Source organism: Mytilus edulis, chromosome 6, assembly GCF_963676685.1.
Source record: "Mytilus edulis chromosome 6, xbMytEdul2.2, whole genome shotgun sequence".
Classification (NCBI taxonomy): domain Eukaryota; kingdom Metazoa; phylum Mollusca; class Bivalvia; order Mytilida; family Mytilidae; genus Mytilus; species Mytilus edulis.
Genome location: NC_092349.1, coordinates 28,996,580 through 29,014,702, shown reverse-complemented (window position 1 = coordinate 29,014,702; position 18,123 = coordinate 28,996,580). Strand labels below are relative to the sequence as shown.

The 18,123-nt window shown below is 31.5% G+C and overlaps 2 protein-coding genes across 2 annotated transcripts in view; both read left to right on the top strand.

Moving 5' to 3' along the window:
* The window catches only part of LOC139526329 (putative ankyrin repeat protein RF_0381), a 72,951-nt gene extending 60,670 nt beyond the window's left edge, over positions 1-12,281 (top strand). Inside the window, exons 13-16 of the mRNA XM_071321462.1 lie at positions 8,904-9,005; positions 10,101-10,202; positions 11,319-11,420; positions 12,174-12,281. Of these exons, the coding sequence (XP_071177563.1) occupies positions 8,904-9,005; positions 10,101-10,202; positions 11,319-11,420; positions 12,174-12,281 (414 nt within the window). The remainder of the gene's footprint in view (positions 1-8,903; positions 9,006-10,100; positions 10,203-11,318; positions 11,421-12,173) is intronic.
* A 4,287-nt stretch (positions 12,282-16,568) lies between these two features.
* The window catches only part of LOC139527472 (uncharacterized), a gene marked incomplete in the record, with an annotated part of 613,988 nt that continues 612,433 nt past the window's right edge, over positions 16,569-18,123 (top strand). The window contains 1 exon segment of the mRNA XM_071322951.1: positions 16,569-16,669. Within this exon segment, the coding sequence (XP_071179052.1) occupies positions 16,616-16,669 (54 nt within the window).

Here is an 18,123-nt window from a genome sequence, read left to right as displayed (position 1 = left end):
ATTTTGTGATATCAAAAAATCGAATTTCTGATATCAAAAAATCATTTTCTGATATCAGAAAATAAGAAGTAAATGAATAAATGAAGGCTTCCTGTGCGTCAATAAAAGCATTCAAACTCAGCCATGAGCCCAACCATCAGGAAATATGTGAAATGTGAAATAATGTTTCCGGGTATACCAATTATTATGGGGTCTTACTAAACAGCGCCCGGGAGCGCCCGGGTGAAGAAAAAGCGCCCGGGGAAAAGAAAAAACGCCCGGGGGGGGGGGGGGAGAAAAAAAGCGCCAGGGGACAATATATAGAAATTGCGTTGGCATGAGACAACTTTGTGTCGATGAAACATTTGATTTCTTTTCAAATTTTAGACAAGTATTTTGCAAATTCGGATTATAGACATTTGTAATAAAGCACAAAAACAAGTATGAATGTTTCAATTTAAACAATAATATATGAATACTATTTCGAAAAACAGATAATAATGGATCACAGCTTATGCTGAAGATTTATAAAATGTTAGATATCAAAAGACATGTTTTTCAAAAACGATTATCAAAATGATAAATGCCAAAACAACTTAAAATTCACAGATAAATATTAATTTTATAAAGTTAAAAGAGTTGCACATTATTTAAGAACGATAAAAGTGACACGCAGATGTATATCAACATCAGCAAATAAAAAAATTATACTATGCATGTTAAAAGCAGGTGTTTGGTATAAAATAAATTCTTAGTGACAGGCATGTTGAATCCCTTCCACGATCTTCCAATGTCAATTCAAGTGTGTTTAATAAAATACAAAACTTTGAAAAGTTGTCACCATGCAGTTGCGAATATTAGACTCGGGGACTAATTTTTTTTTAATAACGAAACATACGCTTTGATCGAGGACAATATCATTCATGATTTTTCTATTTCCTCTTGTTTATATTTACGGCTTACTACTTGTAAACAATTTTGAAATCTAAAATGTAAAAGTGCAACAACACTATCTTCACTCTTTAGACAAAACAAGCAATGATTTTTATTTTTGTTTATTCAGGAAAACATTTATTGTTATAAAATATTATTATTTTCTTCTCCCGGGCGCTTTATTTTCTTCCCCGGGTGCTATTTCTTTCTCCGGGCGATATTTGTCACTTTAATTATGGCAAAGGGTCCATTGTTACAAAAACGAAATGCTTATACATTTCAAGTTTTATAGAGATGATTTAGACTTTAAAGTCTCTAGAAAACTTAACAATATTTGAAACTAAGTACACAATTCGAGTCCGATGCCACGGCCGACACTCGGCTAACCGAGAGATTGGTCGGTTAATCTATATTGAGTATGCGGCTATATGGGAGATTGGTCTGCTAATCGGGTTGGTTATACGTCTGTTAAGAGTAAAACGCACAATTTAATGTTAAACTCTATTAAATATACAGATTTGTGGCATATTATAAGAACCAAATCAAAAAAAAAGAAAAGTGTCTGACAAAATGATATCTATCATAGAACATTTTCCACTTGTAAAAACATTTCATAGTCTACACACTTTTCAGTAAAATTAAAAGGCGTCGCGCAAGTATGTAGTGTTTATGCTTATACGCATAGCAATTTTTTTTTAATAAAAGTCGAAACAAACAATTTTAGATATCATTTAAAGGACACAAAATAGTACTTTGGTTCTAAAAAATAAATTTACATTGGTAAATGTTTCATAATTGTAATATAACGTGAATATTACCACGGTTTAGTGAAAATTATGGGAATAAAGTCTGTTAATGGGTTGGACAATTGAAATTGTGTCAGTTTAGAGTTATTTAGCCACAGTTATTTTTGCTACCTTTATATTTTCCCATAGAAAAAGTTAAGAATGAGATGTTCCTGAGTAAAAAAAAAATGATAATACGGTGCAACACTATCCTACGGAAGCGAATTAGCGCCACACATTTTTGTTTTTTTTATTTTTCTTCCTATATTTGCGTTATAACGCAAACCTTTGCGATAAAACGCAGACCTTTGCGTTGTAACGCAAACCTTTGCGTTATAACGCAAACCTTTGCGAAATAACGCAAACCTCAAATATCTTGATTTTAATTGTTCATTAAGTTTTGTAAAAAATGTCCGTCTGTCATTCATTTCGATAGTGATTTACTAGTAATAGCATTTTTATTTTGACTTTTTTTGCATTTTATTGTGAAGGTAGTGTCACTTCAATATAGCGTGATATGGATTGGCCGCTGGAATATGCATGAATTTATTATTAACGTTTTCAATCAGCCTCAATTTTTGTGTCTGTTCAAAGTAGCACGTTCTCAAATCCGACTGAAAAAGTGTCTTTCTAATACAACACAGGGTACCGGTAAAATAAATATAAACTGTACATCTGCCGAGAATGATTTAACTTTGTACCGGTAAAATAAATACAAACTGTACATCTGCCGAGAATGATTTAACTTTGTACCGGTAAAATAAATATAAACTGTACATCTGTCCAGTGCATATAACGTGTTGTCATTCTCATATGCAAATGATATTTGTCACTGGACGTTAAACCCTAATTCGTATGCATCATCCAATTGGTTCTTTATTTCTATTACCTAATCATATGTTGTTTACAAATTATTCTCAAGAAGTAAATGGAAAAGGAGCGAATGCAGCTACATTTGGTCATCTTAAGTTTTAATACACTTTATTCCGTTTAGTTCCTTTCTTTATAAGTGTAGAGGAGAACGGCAGTTGTCCGCATGTAAACTTCTAGCATTTGTCACTAATATGAGTACATCGCAATCCGTTTCTTTTTTAACACTCAGGGGTGTTTCATGTCTGTATTCTTAAACAATTATTATTTTTTCTCTCTTTTTTAGCAATGCATCACTCTCTACTGTCCTTATCTATTATTCTATATTCTGCTACTCCATCCAGATTATCATGTTCACTATGAGGGTTCGGATTGGGGGTGTTGTTTATTCTGTATTCTTTAAATTGTTATGTCACGTTTCTTCTGTGACTTTTTTCCTTTAACCTTTTATTTATTTTACTCATTATTCTTTCTCTATTCTTTATATTGTAGCATCCCAATATATTTTACTTACTGATGTTTAGTTACATTACGACGCTTATCTCTGCTTTATATACTGGTTACCAATGTAGATGACAAATTGGTGTCATTCATGACAATTAAACAGAATCCACATGACATATGCGACCATTCTTGGATGAAATTAACATTACTTTAATATTACACTTTTTGTTACCGTTTTTATCAATTTTCAATTCCCATTGTTTAAATTGTTCATTGTTCATGTGTTGTTTCCGTATATTTTATGTTTCATTGCTCATCTGTTGTTTCCGTATATTTTAGCCGCTCGTCTTGAGCCTACCCATTTGATCCGATAACACCCTATATAGCAATAAAATTATACTTTTATTGCCATTCATAACTCTTAACAGACCAATAAACAGACCAGGTTTTATACATCCGACCCATTAACAGACCAGGTTTTAAATAAAGATTGATTTATGTCACCAAAATACACAATGATTTCAGTATGGTTAACAAACATAATGCCCGTCTTTTTTCGATGTTCAAAATATTGCATACACGTAAATTCAACCAACGTGTCATTGTGTGTACAGTTTGTGTGTGTAAAATGTGTATAAATTTATTGATGAGTAACCCGCCTTTTCATTTTATAGATCGTACATTGAAGCTAGAAAAATAATAATTACACCACTGGATTCAGTACATTGAATTGTTTTGTTAGACATGAATATTTTTTATGATAAAAATATATTTAAAAAGTTATACAATGAAACATGCTGAACTTTCAATGATTTTCTCGATAACACTTGATTAACAGACTTTAGCCAACCCGATTAACAGACCAATCGCCGATATAGCCGCATACTCAATATAGATTAACGGACCAAACTCTCGGTTAGCCGAGTGTCGGCCATGGATCCACAACAAGACAATATATTGAAGATATTTGAAATTATTATGAAATATAACACAGCTATTTACTTTTGCGACGAATAATCCCAATCGAAAAAAATAGTCGACCTTAGAATTAACAAAATACTGGAAAATATTTAACAAAACTTGACTTATCGAAAACAAATAATGATGTGTTCAAGATTTAGATACGATGGCTTGATGGTATATTCAGGTTCAACTGACGTAATACAAGATCTTTTCGCCTTATATATCTAATGCAATGCATGTACCTACCTAAATTGAACATACTAATATTCTCAAAACGAATTGTGCCTTTCTTGACCGTCGTGTAATACAAATTTGAAAGACCAACGCTTTCAAAATAAAGGTATTTTAGAAATGAAAACGTACATCAAGCCTACATAAATTTTTCAATACTTCACAGTAAAGGTTCAATTAAAATAAATGTAATTTAAAGGATATATAATTGCATTGCATGTATGTTTCATTTATATGATATGTTATTTTGAATGGCTAACAGCAATATCGTGTCCTTCTGAAATTACCTTTCATTACACAATGAAATGTAGCATTCGTGATGACCCGAGCTCACACAATAAAGTGCACAGGTAAATTAAAGAAAACACTTGACAGAAATTGTGTTTTCATGATCCAAGCTAAAAATGTGATTATAATATCGAATGCTTTTTTTTTGTAATTCGTAGGGTTGTAAAAGCTTTGACCGTGCGCACATTTTTAGAAGGAAGGGCTTCCGCACTGCATACACAATGTACTTCGGTCAAGGCTTTTATACCCCAATTAATTGATAAAAAGGAGCATTCAATTCTTAAATACAAGGCCATATGCGGATCTAGATGGCCCGGTCAAACATATCATGGCAAGAATTTGGTTGTTTATAATTGGGAATCACTGAAGCATTACTGTAGTGGGCCCTTTTTATGGCAGTCAGTGGGCCCCCTATTTTAAAACGTTCTCGATCCGCCACTGAAGGCGCAGTATAATAGATGCTATGGCAGTCTTTAAAAAAATGTCACGTAAATAGACGAAATATTTTAAAATACAAGAAATGTTTGTTGCTATTGGCTTTGAACTAGCTGTAAGTAGGTGAGATTGCTTTCCCATATGTATTTTTCTTCTTCTTGGTATTGTTTTACTGTCAAGTCCAGTCTGTGTTTTTTTTTTGTTATCTGTTCGTTGTATCGATCTGATGAATAAAAACCATTTCAACTGATTTTTATATATAAAAAAGAAGATGTGGTATGATTGCCGATGAGACAACTCTCCACAAGAGATAATATAACTTAGCAATTAACATTTATAGGCCACTGTACAGCCTTCAACAATGCCGGAGCAAAGCTCATTCTGCGTAAACAGCTATAAAAGGCCCCTAAATGACAATGCAAAACAATTTAAACGAGAAAACTTACGGCCTAATTTATGTAAAAAAAAAATGAACGAAAAACAGATATGCTACACATACACAAACGACAACCACTGACTTACAAGCTCCTGGCTTGGGACAGGCACATACATACAGAATGGTGGTGGTGTTAAATATATCAGTGGGCTCCCAACCCTTCCCTAACCTAGGATAGGGGTGTAACAGTACAACATACGAACGAACTATAAAAATCCGTTGAAAAAGGCTTAGCTCATCAGATGAATACAAGTACAAATACTACACAGAGTGGACGTGGCCGGATACTTCTATATCCAATCAGCAAAAAGACAATAATATTCAGTTTGCTTTGAATTTACTGATAACACAATCAATATTAATACCAATAAAACATAAATTGTTTGTTCTTACAGTATTATATGACAAAACACCAGAGTCTCAGGCCGCCACAATCTTTAAGTGTATGTCCCACGTAAGAAGCCTGTAAGGATATATAATTGTCGTTGGTTCGTGTCTGTCATATTTGTTCTTCGTATTTTTCTTGTTATAAATTAGGCCGTTAGCTTTCTTAATAAATCTGTTCATATTTTTCATGCCGGGACATTTTATAGCCCACTTTACGGTATGGGGTTTTTCATTTTTAGTGGCCGAATGATTGCCTATAATTTCTTATATCCACTTCATTTCATTTGACTTTGGTAGATAGTTGTCTCAATGGCAATAATAACACATCTACTGATTTTTATATACTAAACAGAACTAATTGACTTACTAAATTCGCAACATCATCAACTGGAAAAAAACCTTAAAAAACGATATTACCAAATACTTGGGCTTAAATTCACAAAAACCTAGTTGAACAAATCTGTTTCAGAGGAAACTAACAATTGCTTATAAAAGAAACTGGAACGTACAATTGCTTTTCAATCAAGAAATACAATTGTTTACTATAAACCTTATACAAAAAAATATGTGAGATACACAATCATACAAAAATTTCTTATAACTAATGAAGCCAAACTCTGTAATATTCTGTCCTTAAACAAGACCGAAACACTTTACCAAATGTTAGGGCTCATAAGTGAGCTCGGAAGCTTTTATTTATATACAGGGGCAATCATTGATATTTTTCTTATTTTCTGATATCAAAAAATCATTTTCTGATATCAAAAAATGTATTTCTTGTTATTAAATAATCGTCAGTATTATTTGATATCAGAAAATCTATTTCTTGATATCATTAAATGGATTTCTTGATATCATTAAATGGATTTCTTGATATCAAAAAAACGAATTATTGATATCAAGAAATAAAGATCATTTTCTGATATCAAGAAATCGAATTTCTGATATCAAAAAATGGATTCCTTGATATAAAAAAAAATGAATTCCTGATATCAAGAAATATTTTCTGATATCAAAAAATATTTTCTGATATCAGAAATTCAATTTTTTGATATCAGAAATTCTATTTTTTGATATCAAGAAATATTTTTTGATATCAGAAAATAAGGAATAAATAGTAAACGGCGCCTCTTATATATCATTATAGTACTATGATATCTTACCGGTTGTCTAGGGGTAAAAGTGCTCAACTCGAGTGCAGTAGTAGTGGGCTCGAACTCCGACCGGATCCAAGGTTACAAAGAGGGTTAATATTACATGAGATGTAATCATGTGTTTGCCCGTGATGGTGGTTTAGGGTGACTGAGCTCTATGTTTATTATATGATTAGAAAGGAAACTCTCAGTAAATATTTTTATTAAAATTTAAAAAATTTAAAGTATATTTATAAAATTATATATCAATATAAAGTTTAAATTAGATGAAAATAATTGATAATGTGCTAGCCGTATTGCATAGACATTTAACATGCATACTGAAATCAATACAGATGGGTGCAGTCCTAACCAGTATAGCAAGTTAACTTGATAGCCAGTCATTTGAACTGGTCAAAGTTAACCTGTGACTGGATTTAGGACTGTTCTGACCAGTCCTAGGACCAAAATCTAGTTAACTTGAAAAGCGGACTTGGTCCTAGGACGTACTGTTTTTATGTCTGCCAAGTTAACTTCGAAACAGGTCCACTATTGATATCAGTTAAGTTCGACCAAGTCCTGCCGTCAAGTTAAAATAAGTTAACTTCGAAACCAATCCTGCCGTAAAGTTAGCATAAGTTATCTTTGAAACCAGTCCTGCCACAAAGTTAACATATTAAGTTAATTTTTTGCTTTGACAAATCCGATCAAAACCAGACCTGTTCCAAAGTTAACTTTTGACTGGTCCGCTCAACACTAAGTTAACTTATATTTAATATCTTTGTTTTGTAGTATAAACATCGAAAATAAAGTAAAATTAATACTTCCGTTATATAAACAGGATTTAATACGAATATTTGAGAATAAAATATGCTTAAAACCTTGCTTGTGACACAAATTTATCTGTGATCTGCCAATCTGTAAATTAAATAACGATCTTGGATACAATGATAACGGGCACTTAATATATATTCCAATACCTATCAAATTCAACCATATTTGCACTTTATTTATATGTATATCCATTGAAGGACGTATTATCGATGTTAGTTATACGTCCTTGTTAGTTATATGTCCTTGATCTATGTAGACACATTCAGCAATATTTTAATTCCAGGATAGAATTTACTATACAAAATGAAAGCATCATTTTAACACGACTACAAATTTTTGTTCGCATAAATTAAGGGTGCCAACATGTCCTCCGTTTATTCGAAATATAAATACGTAACACAATTTCAGTAGTTTTGATACCTCATGCTGACTTGTACAACAAAATTATTTGACTGCATTGACCAAAACTGACCATGTGTGCACTTTTATTTGTAAATCTATATACCCCGAAAGTAAATCAGCCATATGTTTTATGTCGAATTCAATGTATAAAACAATGGATAGCAATATTGCAACACAATAACAACAATGTTTTGTTCTCATAAATTTAGGGTGCCAGCATGTTCTCCTTTTGTTTAAAATTTTGATACGTAACAACATTTCGGTAGTTTTGATACATCTTGCTGACTTGTGCAACAAAATTATTTGACTGCATTGACCAAAACTGACCATATGTGCACTTTAATTTGTAAATCTATATCCCTTCATAGTAAATCAGCCATAATTGTTATGTCACGATTCAATGTATAACACAATTGACAGCAATATTGCAATACAATAACAATAATTGTTTGTTCGCATAAATTCAGGGTGCAATAATGTACTCCTTTTATTCAAAATTTTGATACATACCAAAACTTCAGTAGTTTTGATACCTCTTGTTGACTTGTGCAACAAAATTATTTGATAGCGTTGACCAAATATGCATTTAAAAAAATGGCTTATTAATTTCAAAATATTTCTGCTTTTATGTAAAGCTTTGTCTGCACCCAACTGTAACGTATACACCAAACCTATACATTTCAAAACTGTTTTTACTATTTATTATATGTATTTAATCTGTATTAAATGATCCTGTAATACAATTATACTTTTAACAGTCAATATGTCTACTGTTAATTTCAGGATGGGGATTCTGTTTTGCACATAGCTGCTAGAGGTGGGGAACTCGAAATGGTCAAACTATTACTCAAAACATCAACTGTAGATCCCAATCATGAGAATAAGGTATGAAGTATGAGGAATAAAGTATCTCTCAACTTTCCCTGTGTCAAATGTTATATTTATTAGATCTCTGAGGCAGCCATTTACATCTCAAAATGATTTTTATATAAGCTGTACCAATCATTTCTAAGTACTTACAATTCATTAAACAAGTGAAAATGAATAATGTAATTAGAAAGGTAAAATAATTCTAAAGTATATAGACATCAATATTTTTCTAAAGTACATGGATGTATCACTTCCATTTGAATTAGGCCCGTGTTGCTTAGTCTTAAGTTTCTAATGAATGTTTTGTAAATGTTGTTTTTTCAGTTGAATTTCGACTGATAGTTTCTGGTCGTCCCTTTGGATTCTTTGGGATAACCATTCGATATCCTTTTTTTAATTTAATATCCTATTTTTCTTACGAGTTTACTATATTTTCTAATAAGTAGTTAATGTATATGTTTATCTTATAAACAAACGTGAAATGTAAGTGTTACACTATAATCAATAGTGAAAAAGGGCTTCAATGGCTTTGTGATCTCAATAGTTCTTTCACTGTATCAGACAACTGTTAACGCATGGGTTATTACTTCTATCGTGGCATAATTGACTATCTTAAATAGACAGTTTTCCTTCACAAAGTTTTAGTTTCTCCGCTGGCACCTCGGCTTCCCCCACCAATAAAATCTAACCACCACAATATAGCCAATAGTGTCGAAGGGATGTTAAACACCAATTAAATCAATGTATCATATCTGTATTTGCCTTTGACTGCTCTGAATCTTTTTTCTAGTGTTTGATATTAATTTTGGTCCTTTTGGTTTCTCTTAGTTCTTAAACATTCGTTTGAGAATAGGGTTTTTCAAAGCTCAAGCATAAATCGACAAATATTATCATAAAAAAAATAAAATGCAATTAAAAAATGGCTATAAAATATCAAAATATTTCTGTTCACGTTCAACTCTGCTTTTATGTAAATGCTTGGTCTGCACCCAACTGTAACGTATACACCAAACCTATATATTTCAAAGCTGTTTTTACTGTTTGTTATATTTATTGAATATGTATTAAATATTTCTGGAATACAATTATATTTTCTACTGTTCATTTCAGGATGGGGACGCTGTTTTGCACATAGCTGCTAGATGTGGGGAACTCGAAATGGTCAATTTGTTACTCAAAACTTCAAATGTAGATCCCAATCATGAGAATAAGGTAACAAGTATGAGGAATAGAGTATCTCTTTGTGTTTTCTACTTTCCTTGTGTCAAATTTTATGTTTATTAGATCTCTGAGGCAACCATTTACATCTCAAAATTATTTTTATATTAGCTGTATCAATCATTTCTAAGTACTTACAATTAATTAAACAAGTGAAAATAAATATTGTAATTAAAAAGGTAAAACAAAGCTAAAATATATAGACATCCTTCTTTTTCTAAAGCACTTGGATGTATCACTTCCATTTGAATTAGGACCGTGTTGCTCAGTCTTAAGTTTCTAATGAATGTTTTGTAAATGTTGTTTTTTCAATTTAATTTCGACTTATAGTTTTTTGTCGTCCCTTTGGATCCTTTAGGATAACAATTCGATATCCTTTTTCTTTAATCTAATATCCTATTTTTCTTACCAGTTGACCTATATGTTCTAATAAGTAGTTAATGCATATGTTTACCTTATAAACAAACGTGAAATGTAAGTGTTACACTATAATCAAAAGTGAAAACATGCCTCAATGGTTTTGTGATCTCAATAGTTCATTAACTGTATCACTAACCTGTCAACGCATGGGTTATTAATTCTATCGTGGCATAATTGACTAGCTTAAATAGACAGTTTTCCTTCACAAAGTTTGAGTTTCCCCTGGCACTCCGGCTTCCTCCACCAATAAAAACTAACCATCACAATATAGCCAATAGTGTTTAAGGGGTGATAAACACCAATAGTAAATCAATGTATCATATCTGTATTTACCTTTGACTGCTCTGAATATATTTTAAGTGTTTGACTTTACTTTTGGTCCCTTTGGTTTCTCTTAGCTTTTCAACATCCGTATGATAATGTGGTTTTTCAAAGCTCAAGTATTAATCGACATATATTATCATAAAAATAATAAAATGCATTTAAAAAAACGGCTTATATTTTCATAATATTTCAATTCACGTTCAACTCTGCTTTTATAGCTTGGTATGCACCCAACTGTAACGTATACACCAAACCTATATATTTCGAAACTGTGTTTACTATTATTTTTATTTATTTAGTCTGTATTAAATGGTCCTGGAATACAATTATATTTTTAACAGTCAATATGTCTACTGTTTATTTCAGGATGGGGACACTGTTTTGCACATAGCTGCTAGAGGTGGAAATCTCGAAATGGTCAAATTGTTACTCAAAACATTAACTATAGATCCCAATCAACAGAATAAGGTATGAAGTATGAAGAATAAAGTATCCCTATGTGTTTTCAACTTTCCCTGTGTCAAATGTTTGTTTATTAGATCGCTGAGGCAACCATTTACATCTCAAATTGACTTTTATATTAGCTGTACCAATCTCTCTAAGTACTTACAATTAATTAAACAAGTGAAAATGAATATTATAATTAAAAAGGTAAATGAAATCTCATGAAGTATATAGACATGATTATTTTTCTAAAGCACATGGATGTATAACTTCCATTTGAATTAGGCCCGTGTTTCTCAGTCGTTAGTTTCTAATGAATGTTTTAACATTCGTTTGAAAATATGTTTTTAAAGTTCAAGTTTAAATCGACACATATCATCATAAAAATAATAAAATGCATTAAAAAAATGGCTATATAATTTACTTTAATTTCTGTTCACGTTCAACTCTGCATTAATGTTATGCTCTGTCTACAACTAACTTTTAACGTATACACTAAACCCATATATTACAAAACTGTGTTTACTAGCTATTGTATTTATCTAATCTGTATTAAATAATCCTGAAATACAATCATATCTTTTAACAGACAATAACAATCAAAACCAAGGAGTAAACAAAGACTCACAAAACAAAAGGACATTTACATCAACAGTTATAAATAATAATTAAGAAACAACTCCACTAAAAAACCGAGAGTGAAATCAGGTGTTCCGGAAGGGTAAGCATTTACTGAATATTGAAAAGAACTGTCAATATGTCTTCTGTTTATTTCAGAATGGGAACACTGTTTTACACATAGCTGCTAGAGTTAGAGAACTCGAAATGGTCAAACTGTTACTCAAAACATCAAATATAGATCCCAATCAAACGAATAAGGTATGAAGTATGAAGAATAGAGTATCTCTATGTGTTTTCTACTTTCCCTGTGTGAAATGTTATGTTTATTTGATCGCCGAGGCAACAATTTACATCTCAAAATGATGTTTATAATAGCTGTACCAATCATTTCTAAGTACTTTTAATTAATCAAACAAGTGAAAATGAATATTGTAATTAAAATGGTAAAATAATAAAGCTAAGGTATATAGACATCATTATTTTTTTCTAAAGCAAATGGACGTATTACTTACATTTGATTTAGACCCGTGTTGCTAAGTCTTAAGTTTCTATTGAATGTTTTGTAAACATTTTTTCTTTTAAGTTGATGTCAGTTTATTTCGACTTATAGTTTTTAGTTGCCCCTTTGGTATCTTTAGGATAACAATTCGATATCTTTTTTTAAACTTCAAAAGCTCTTTTACATTAACCGATAAGGTTCACGTATCATAAAGTTTTAACTGACGGATGGAAACTAAAATGAGAAACAAAAAGCAAATTAATATTACATTGATCATTCCCGTGCACAGGTTGCACTTTGTAAATACAGCTGTTTCTCAAACCACGCCTCTTTTTGGGAGATTTAGAATATTCATAGAAAATAAATTTTGTTTACATACTGGTGCCCAGTTATGCTATCTGAGTTGCATCTCTTAGAGACAAAATGGGAATGTTACCAATACATATACATGTGCATATTGTTTACATTAAAATATGTGGTAACCCTTCATTCGAGGTAGGGGTAGTTAAGAAAATTAGTGTTAGTTTAGACTCTGAAAAATTAAGGGCATATAAACGTTGAAAATATGCCACACAGCCTATATTTTGACCTTTGAAAAAAATTGTAGTGCATATGAACTTTCAATTCTAGAATAAGATATTTTTCAAAACTTTATAGTAAAAGTGATACAGTTTTAGCCGTAAAAGGAGTTCCTATGGGAAATTGCATTGTCAATATTTACAGAAATGCAACCTACAAGCATCAATTTGCATTAGTCATTGAAACAGACATATTGAATATGTGAATGGATAAAACGGGAAAAAGCTGACAAAAAATCTTTGGACTCTTTTTTTTAATTCAGTAACGAAGATAGTTTATATACGTATTCAACATTTTAAAGAACATTTTACTATTAACAATAACCACAATAAACCTATTTCTCGTATCAAACATAAACTAAAAGAACTAGCCAAGGAATTTGTTTTTGTCCCGGCCGATAAAGCTGCTAATAATATTATTATTGTTTGACGTAAATTTTACATTGAGGTTCTGAAAAAGGAAATCACCAATTCATCAACATTCCAACTGACTCCATTTTCAGAAATCGAGATCTGTAACAAACATAAACTTTTAGCCATCGCTTTACAAGCAGAGCCAAATACAATGAAAGTCCCAACTTTGTATTGGCTTCCGAAGCTACACAAAACCCCTTACAAATATAGATTTATTTCGTCTTCAAGCCATTGTTCAACTACTAAATTGTCTACTCTTCTTACCAGCACACTTGGTACAATTAAAAACCTGATAATAAATTGTTCAAATAAGGCCTTCGAAAATAGTGGAATAAATTACTTTTGGAGTGTCAAGAACTCGTTGGAAGTACTTGATAAATTGCATGCTTATATTGGTGATTTTGAATCTGTTCAAAGTTATGATTTTTCTACCCTGTATACCACATTGCATCACATTCTCATTAAGAAAAAAATCACACACTTATTAAATGGGCATTCAAAAAATCAGAATGTGAATATATATGTTCAAACTCTTTTAGGTCATTTTTTAGTAGCAATAAACAAAAAAACTATGTTAATTGGACATGCTTTGATACTATATATGCCCTTGAATTTTTACTAGATAACATTTTTGTTCCCTTTTGGGATTCCGTATATCGTCAGATTATCGGAATTCCAATGGGGACTAACTGTGCACCACTTATTGCGGACCTGTTTTTGTATTGTTATGAGTTACAACTTATGACAAAAATAAGCAAAGACCCATCGAAACAACATCTGATAAACAAATTTAATAATACTTTTAGATATTTGGATGATAGTTTGGCTCTCAATAATGACGACTTCAGTATGTATATTAATGAAATTTTTCCTGTTGAACTTACTTTAACTAAAGCTAATACTAACAATGACCACTGCCCTTTTCTCGATCTTGATATCTATATCCCTAATGGAAAGCTGAATACTAAAATTTATGATAAAAGGGATGATTTTTCATTTCCTATCGTTAATTATCCGTTTTTAGATGGTGACGTTCCCTTGTCACCATCTTACGGTGTTTATATATCTCAACTTGTACGATTCGCTCGTGTATGTAACCAATGTTTTAGATTTTAACGAGAGAAATTTATGTATTACTGAAAAATTATTACACCAGGGTTTTCGATATCACGAACTAGTCAAAACATTTACTAAATTTTATCATCGGTATAAAGACATCATTCGTAAATATAGCTCAACATGCAGACTTCTAATACGCTCAGGTATTTCACATCCAATTTTTTATGGAAATATTCTTTATAAAGCATAAAGGTGTCAGTATTCACCTCAGAAACTTACAAAACCTTTGAATAGACTTATTAAGAAGGGATATAATCAGTGATAATTACGATACTGTTGTCAAGTCATTAAAGATTGCATATTTTGGCGGTAATATTGAGTCATTATAAGGTCTTTGCAACAGTTGTTGGCATGACACGGGTTATGTTCTTCTCATATATGTTATGATGGTATGATACTAAACCCCTAACGGGAAGGATTGTGCCTGATGTTCATATGATGAAATCATAATCTTTCAGTCAGTTTAATTGCAGTCTGGAGCTGGCATGTCAGTTAACTGCTAGTAGTCTGTTGTTATTGATGTATTATTGTCATTTTGTTTATTTTCTTTGGTTACATCTTCTGACATCAGACTCGAACTTCTCTTGAACTGAATTTTAATGTGCGTATTGTTATGCGTTTATTTTTCTACATTGGGGGAGGGTTGAGATCTCACAAACATGTTTAACCCCGCCGCATTTTTGCGCCTGTCCCAAGTCAGGAGCCTCTGGCCTTTGTTAGTCTTGTATAATTTTAATTTTAGTTTCTTGTGTACAATTTGGAAATTAGTATGGCGTTCATTATCACTGGACTAGTATATATTTGTTTAGGGGCCCGCTGAATGACGCCTCCGGCTGCGGGAATTTCTCGCTACATTGAAGACCTGTTGGTGACCCTCTGCTGTTGTTTTTTATTTGGTCGGGTTGTTGTCTCTTTGACACATTCTCCATTTCCATTCTCAATTTTATATTGAATGTTTTTATCATTTTAGGGGCATTTATAGTTTGCTGTTCGGTGTGTGTCAAATCTCCGTGTTGAAGATCGTACTTTGACCTATAATGGTTTAAATCTGTAAAACGTGACTTTGATGTAGCAATTTTTTAGTGGCACTCATACGACATCTTCTTATATCTATATATCATATCTATTTTATTGTATTAAAAAAACACTTTTCTGAACTTAAGTACGTAAATCTTGTTTATCATTTTTACATGTTGCCATAATATGTCTTTGTTGCAAGTATATAACACAAAATATGTCCGTCAAAGAATAGACATAGATCATGGTGGATAATTTGTACATTATTGTCCTGTAGTGATATATGATGTGGTCATTTAACATTTAAAAAGCTTGACCAGGCAAAATATAGAACATCTACCAAAGTCAGAATCATAACAAAAAGGTCTTCAAATTCATACGAACAACTTTAATTATTAGAGTTGAAATATCGTGGCAAATCTCCTATGGTTTGCCGACTTGCGTTTTTAATCATATCGACTAATTTGCAGATCTTGTCATGTTGATCATGTTTACAGTTTATCTCTGTCATTGAGATAGATGGAATATCAGGAACAAAGGGCGTACATTTTCATCTCTGTTAATCGACAAAATGTTAAGCTGGAAAAGAGAAAATCACACGAACTTGTATATTTTATTTCGAGAATTTTCTAAGTATACATTTATATAGGTCATTATTCATTATAAATGTTTAGCGTTGTGTTGGATGACGTTCCATATGTCGTACACTGTATGTCAATTATTATTCTTTTTCTTAACTTCATATGAATGTATGAAATATTATTCATTGAGAAATGCGATGTTCATAATACAAATACTATTTTGTTTTTCATTACAAGTCTGAATTGATGTAATACTCTTTTTCTGCATTCATTGTAGGACACTTTTAAATTCTTGTGTACCTATATAAAAGTAAATTAAACATATTATTTTTATTTCAGATCGACGGCGACACACCTTTACACAAAGCTGTGAGAGATAAAAACCTCAGCATGGTCCAATTGTTATTAGAAAGAGGAGATATAGATCCAGATAAAGTTAATAGGGTATACATTCTTTGTTACATTGTTTCAGTCATTTGTTTAATACAATGTCTACCGTATCATTAATACTTTTAACGTTCCCTTTATTCCTAATGCTTCAAGAGAAAATTGCATATGTTTATGTTTCATAGTTTATTAAAGAAAACTCAGCAGCAGAAGACTGCGTAACAGGAGCATATCACACACAATATAAATCACAACATATTTCATAATACATACAATTATACATCTTCAGAAATAAATCTTTGTGTATCATTGTTTATTGCAATTTTAAATCAGACAAGCATCGTTTCTACCTTTTGAATAAAAATTGACAGCTTAGACAACACATTATTATTACAATATTTAAGTATGCCCAGTACTTTTTTAACATTTGGATATTTTAAATAATATGGAAGTATGAACTTCCCCCTTAAATCTTTAACTTCACAATTGGTACATATACATATATAGTGGTACACATCTCCAAGATCTGCTTTACAAAGTGGACAAATTCTCTCATTTCGTGGTACATTTCTCCATCTTCCTGTTTCAATGGGAAACTTTGTATTACATGTATGCACAATGAGATAAACATACCGTCTGCTCAGTTACATTCAGCTTGAAAGGGTGTTTTTAATGGAAAACAATATAATTAGTAATCAGGTACTTTTTTTGTTTGCTTTCCAGTTTTATATCTGCAAAGAGGACTTCATAATAACTTTAACTGATGAACTCCCCTGAAATTATTTTGAACTTTCACCATCGAAAACAATATTTTCCTATAGTCATGAAAGTATATTTGTTTTAATAGAACACTTTTAGTTCAGACAGCAAAAACATAAATCAATCACCAATACAGTTTGTTCTTTTAATATTCTGAAATAGGTAAACCTTTTTCTGGAAAAACAAGTTGAGGCGAGGTGTGCGTAATCAAACTACTCACTATATTTTTTTTTAATTTCACATATGAATTCTGCTTGTATAATGACACAAGAAAATAAGATAAAAGAAGGGGGTAGCCGTTTTCGTTTTTGAGATACGAGTCGTTGAAATAAACAGCATGATACAAAGGTTATATAGGGAAAATCATCAAAATTAGCAGATGCTTTTACATTATAAAGATTTTCTATTTTTGTTGGTTAAAAGATTTTTTTTTAAATGATATACGATTCAAAATTGAAAGACGAATCCATCGGTTCTAAGAAATTCCTTAGCAACCGTGCTAGTTTTTAAGTTACTCCCTATTGAAGTTGGGTTTTTAGGCCGGAATATTGAAAATATCCGCCGACTTCATTGATGTCTACGGTGAGACAGTAACGTCGCCACAATTTCTCTGCCGTCACTCTATTATACCGTACAATGTCGTTGCAAAGTCAAGCGTGTGTATTACCAATCTTACAATGTATTGCAAATACTCAAGCGTTATAAATTAATGAGGAAAAAAACTGACAAAGTATGATATAATGTTCGATGAA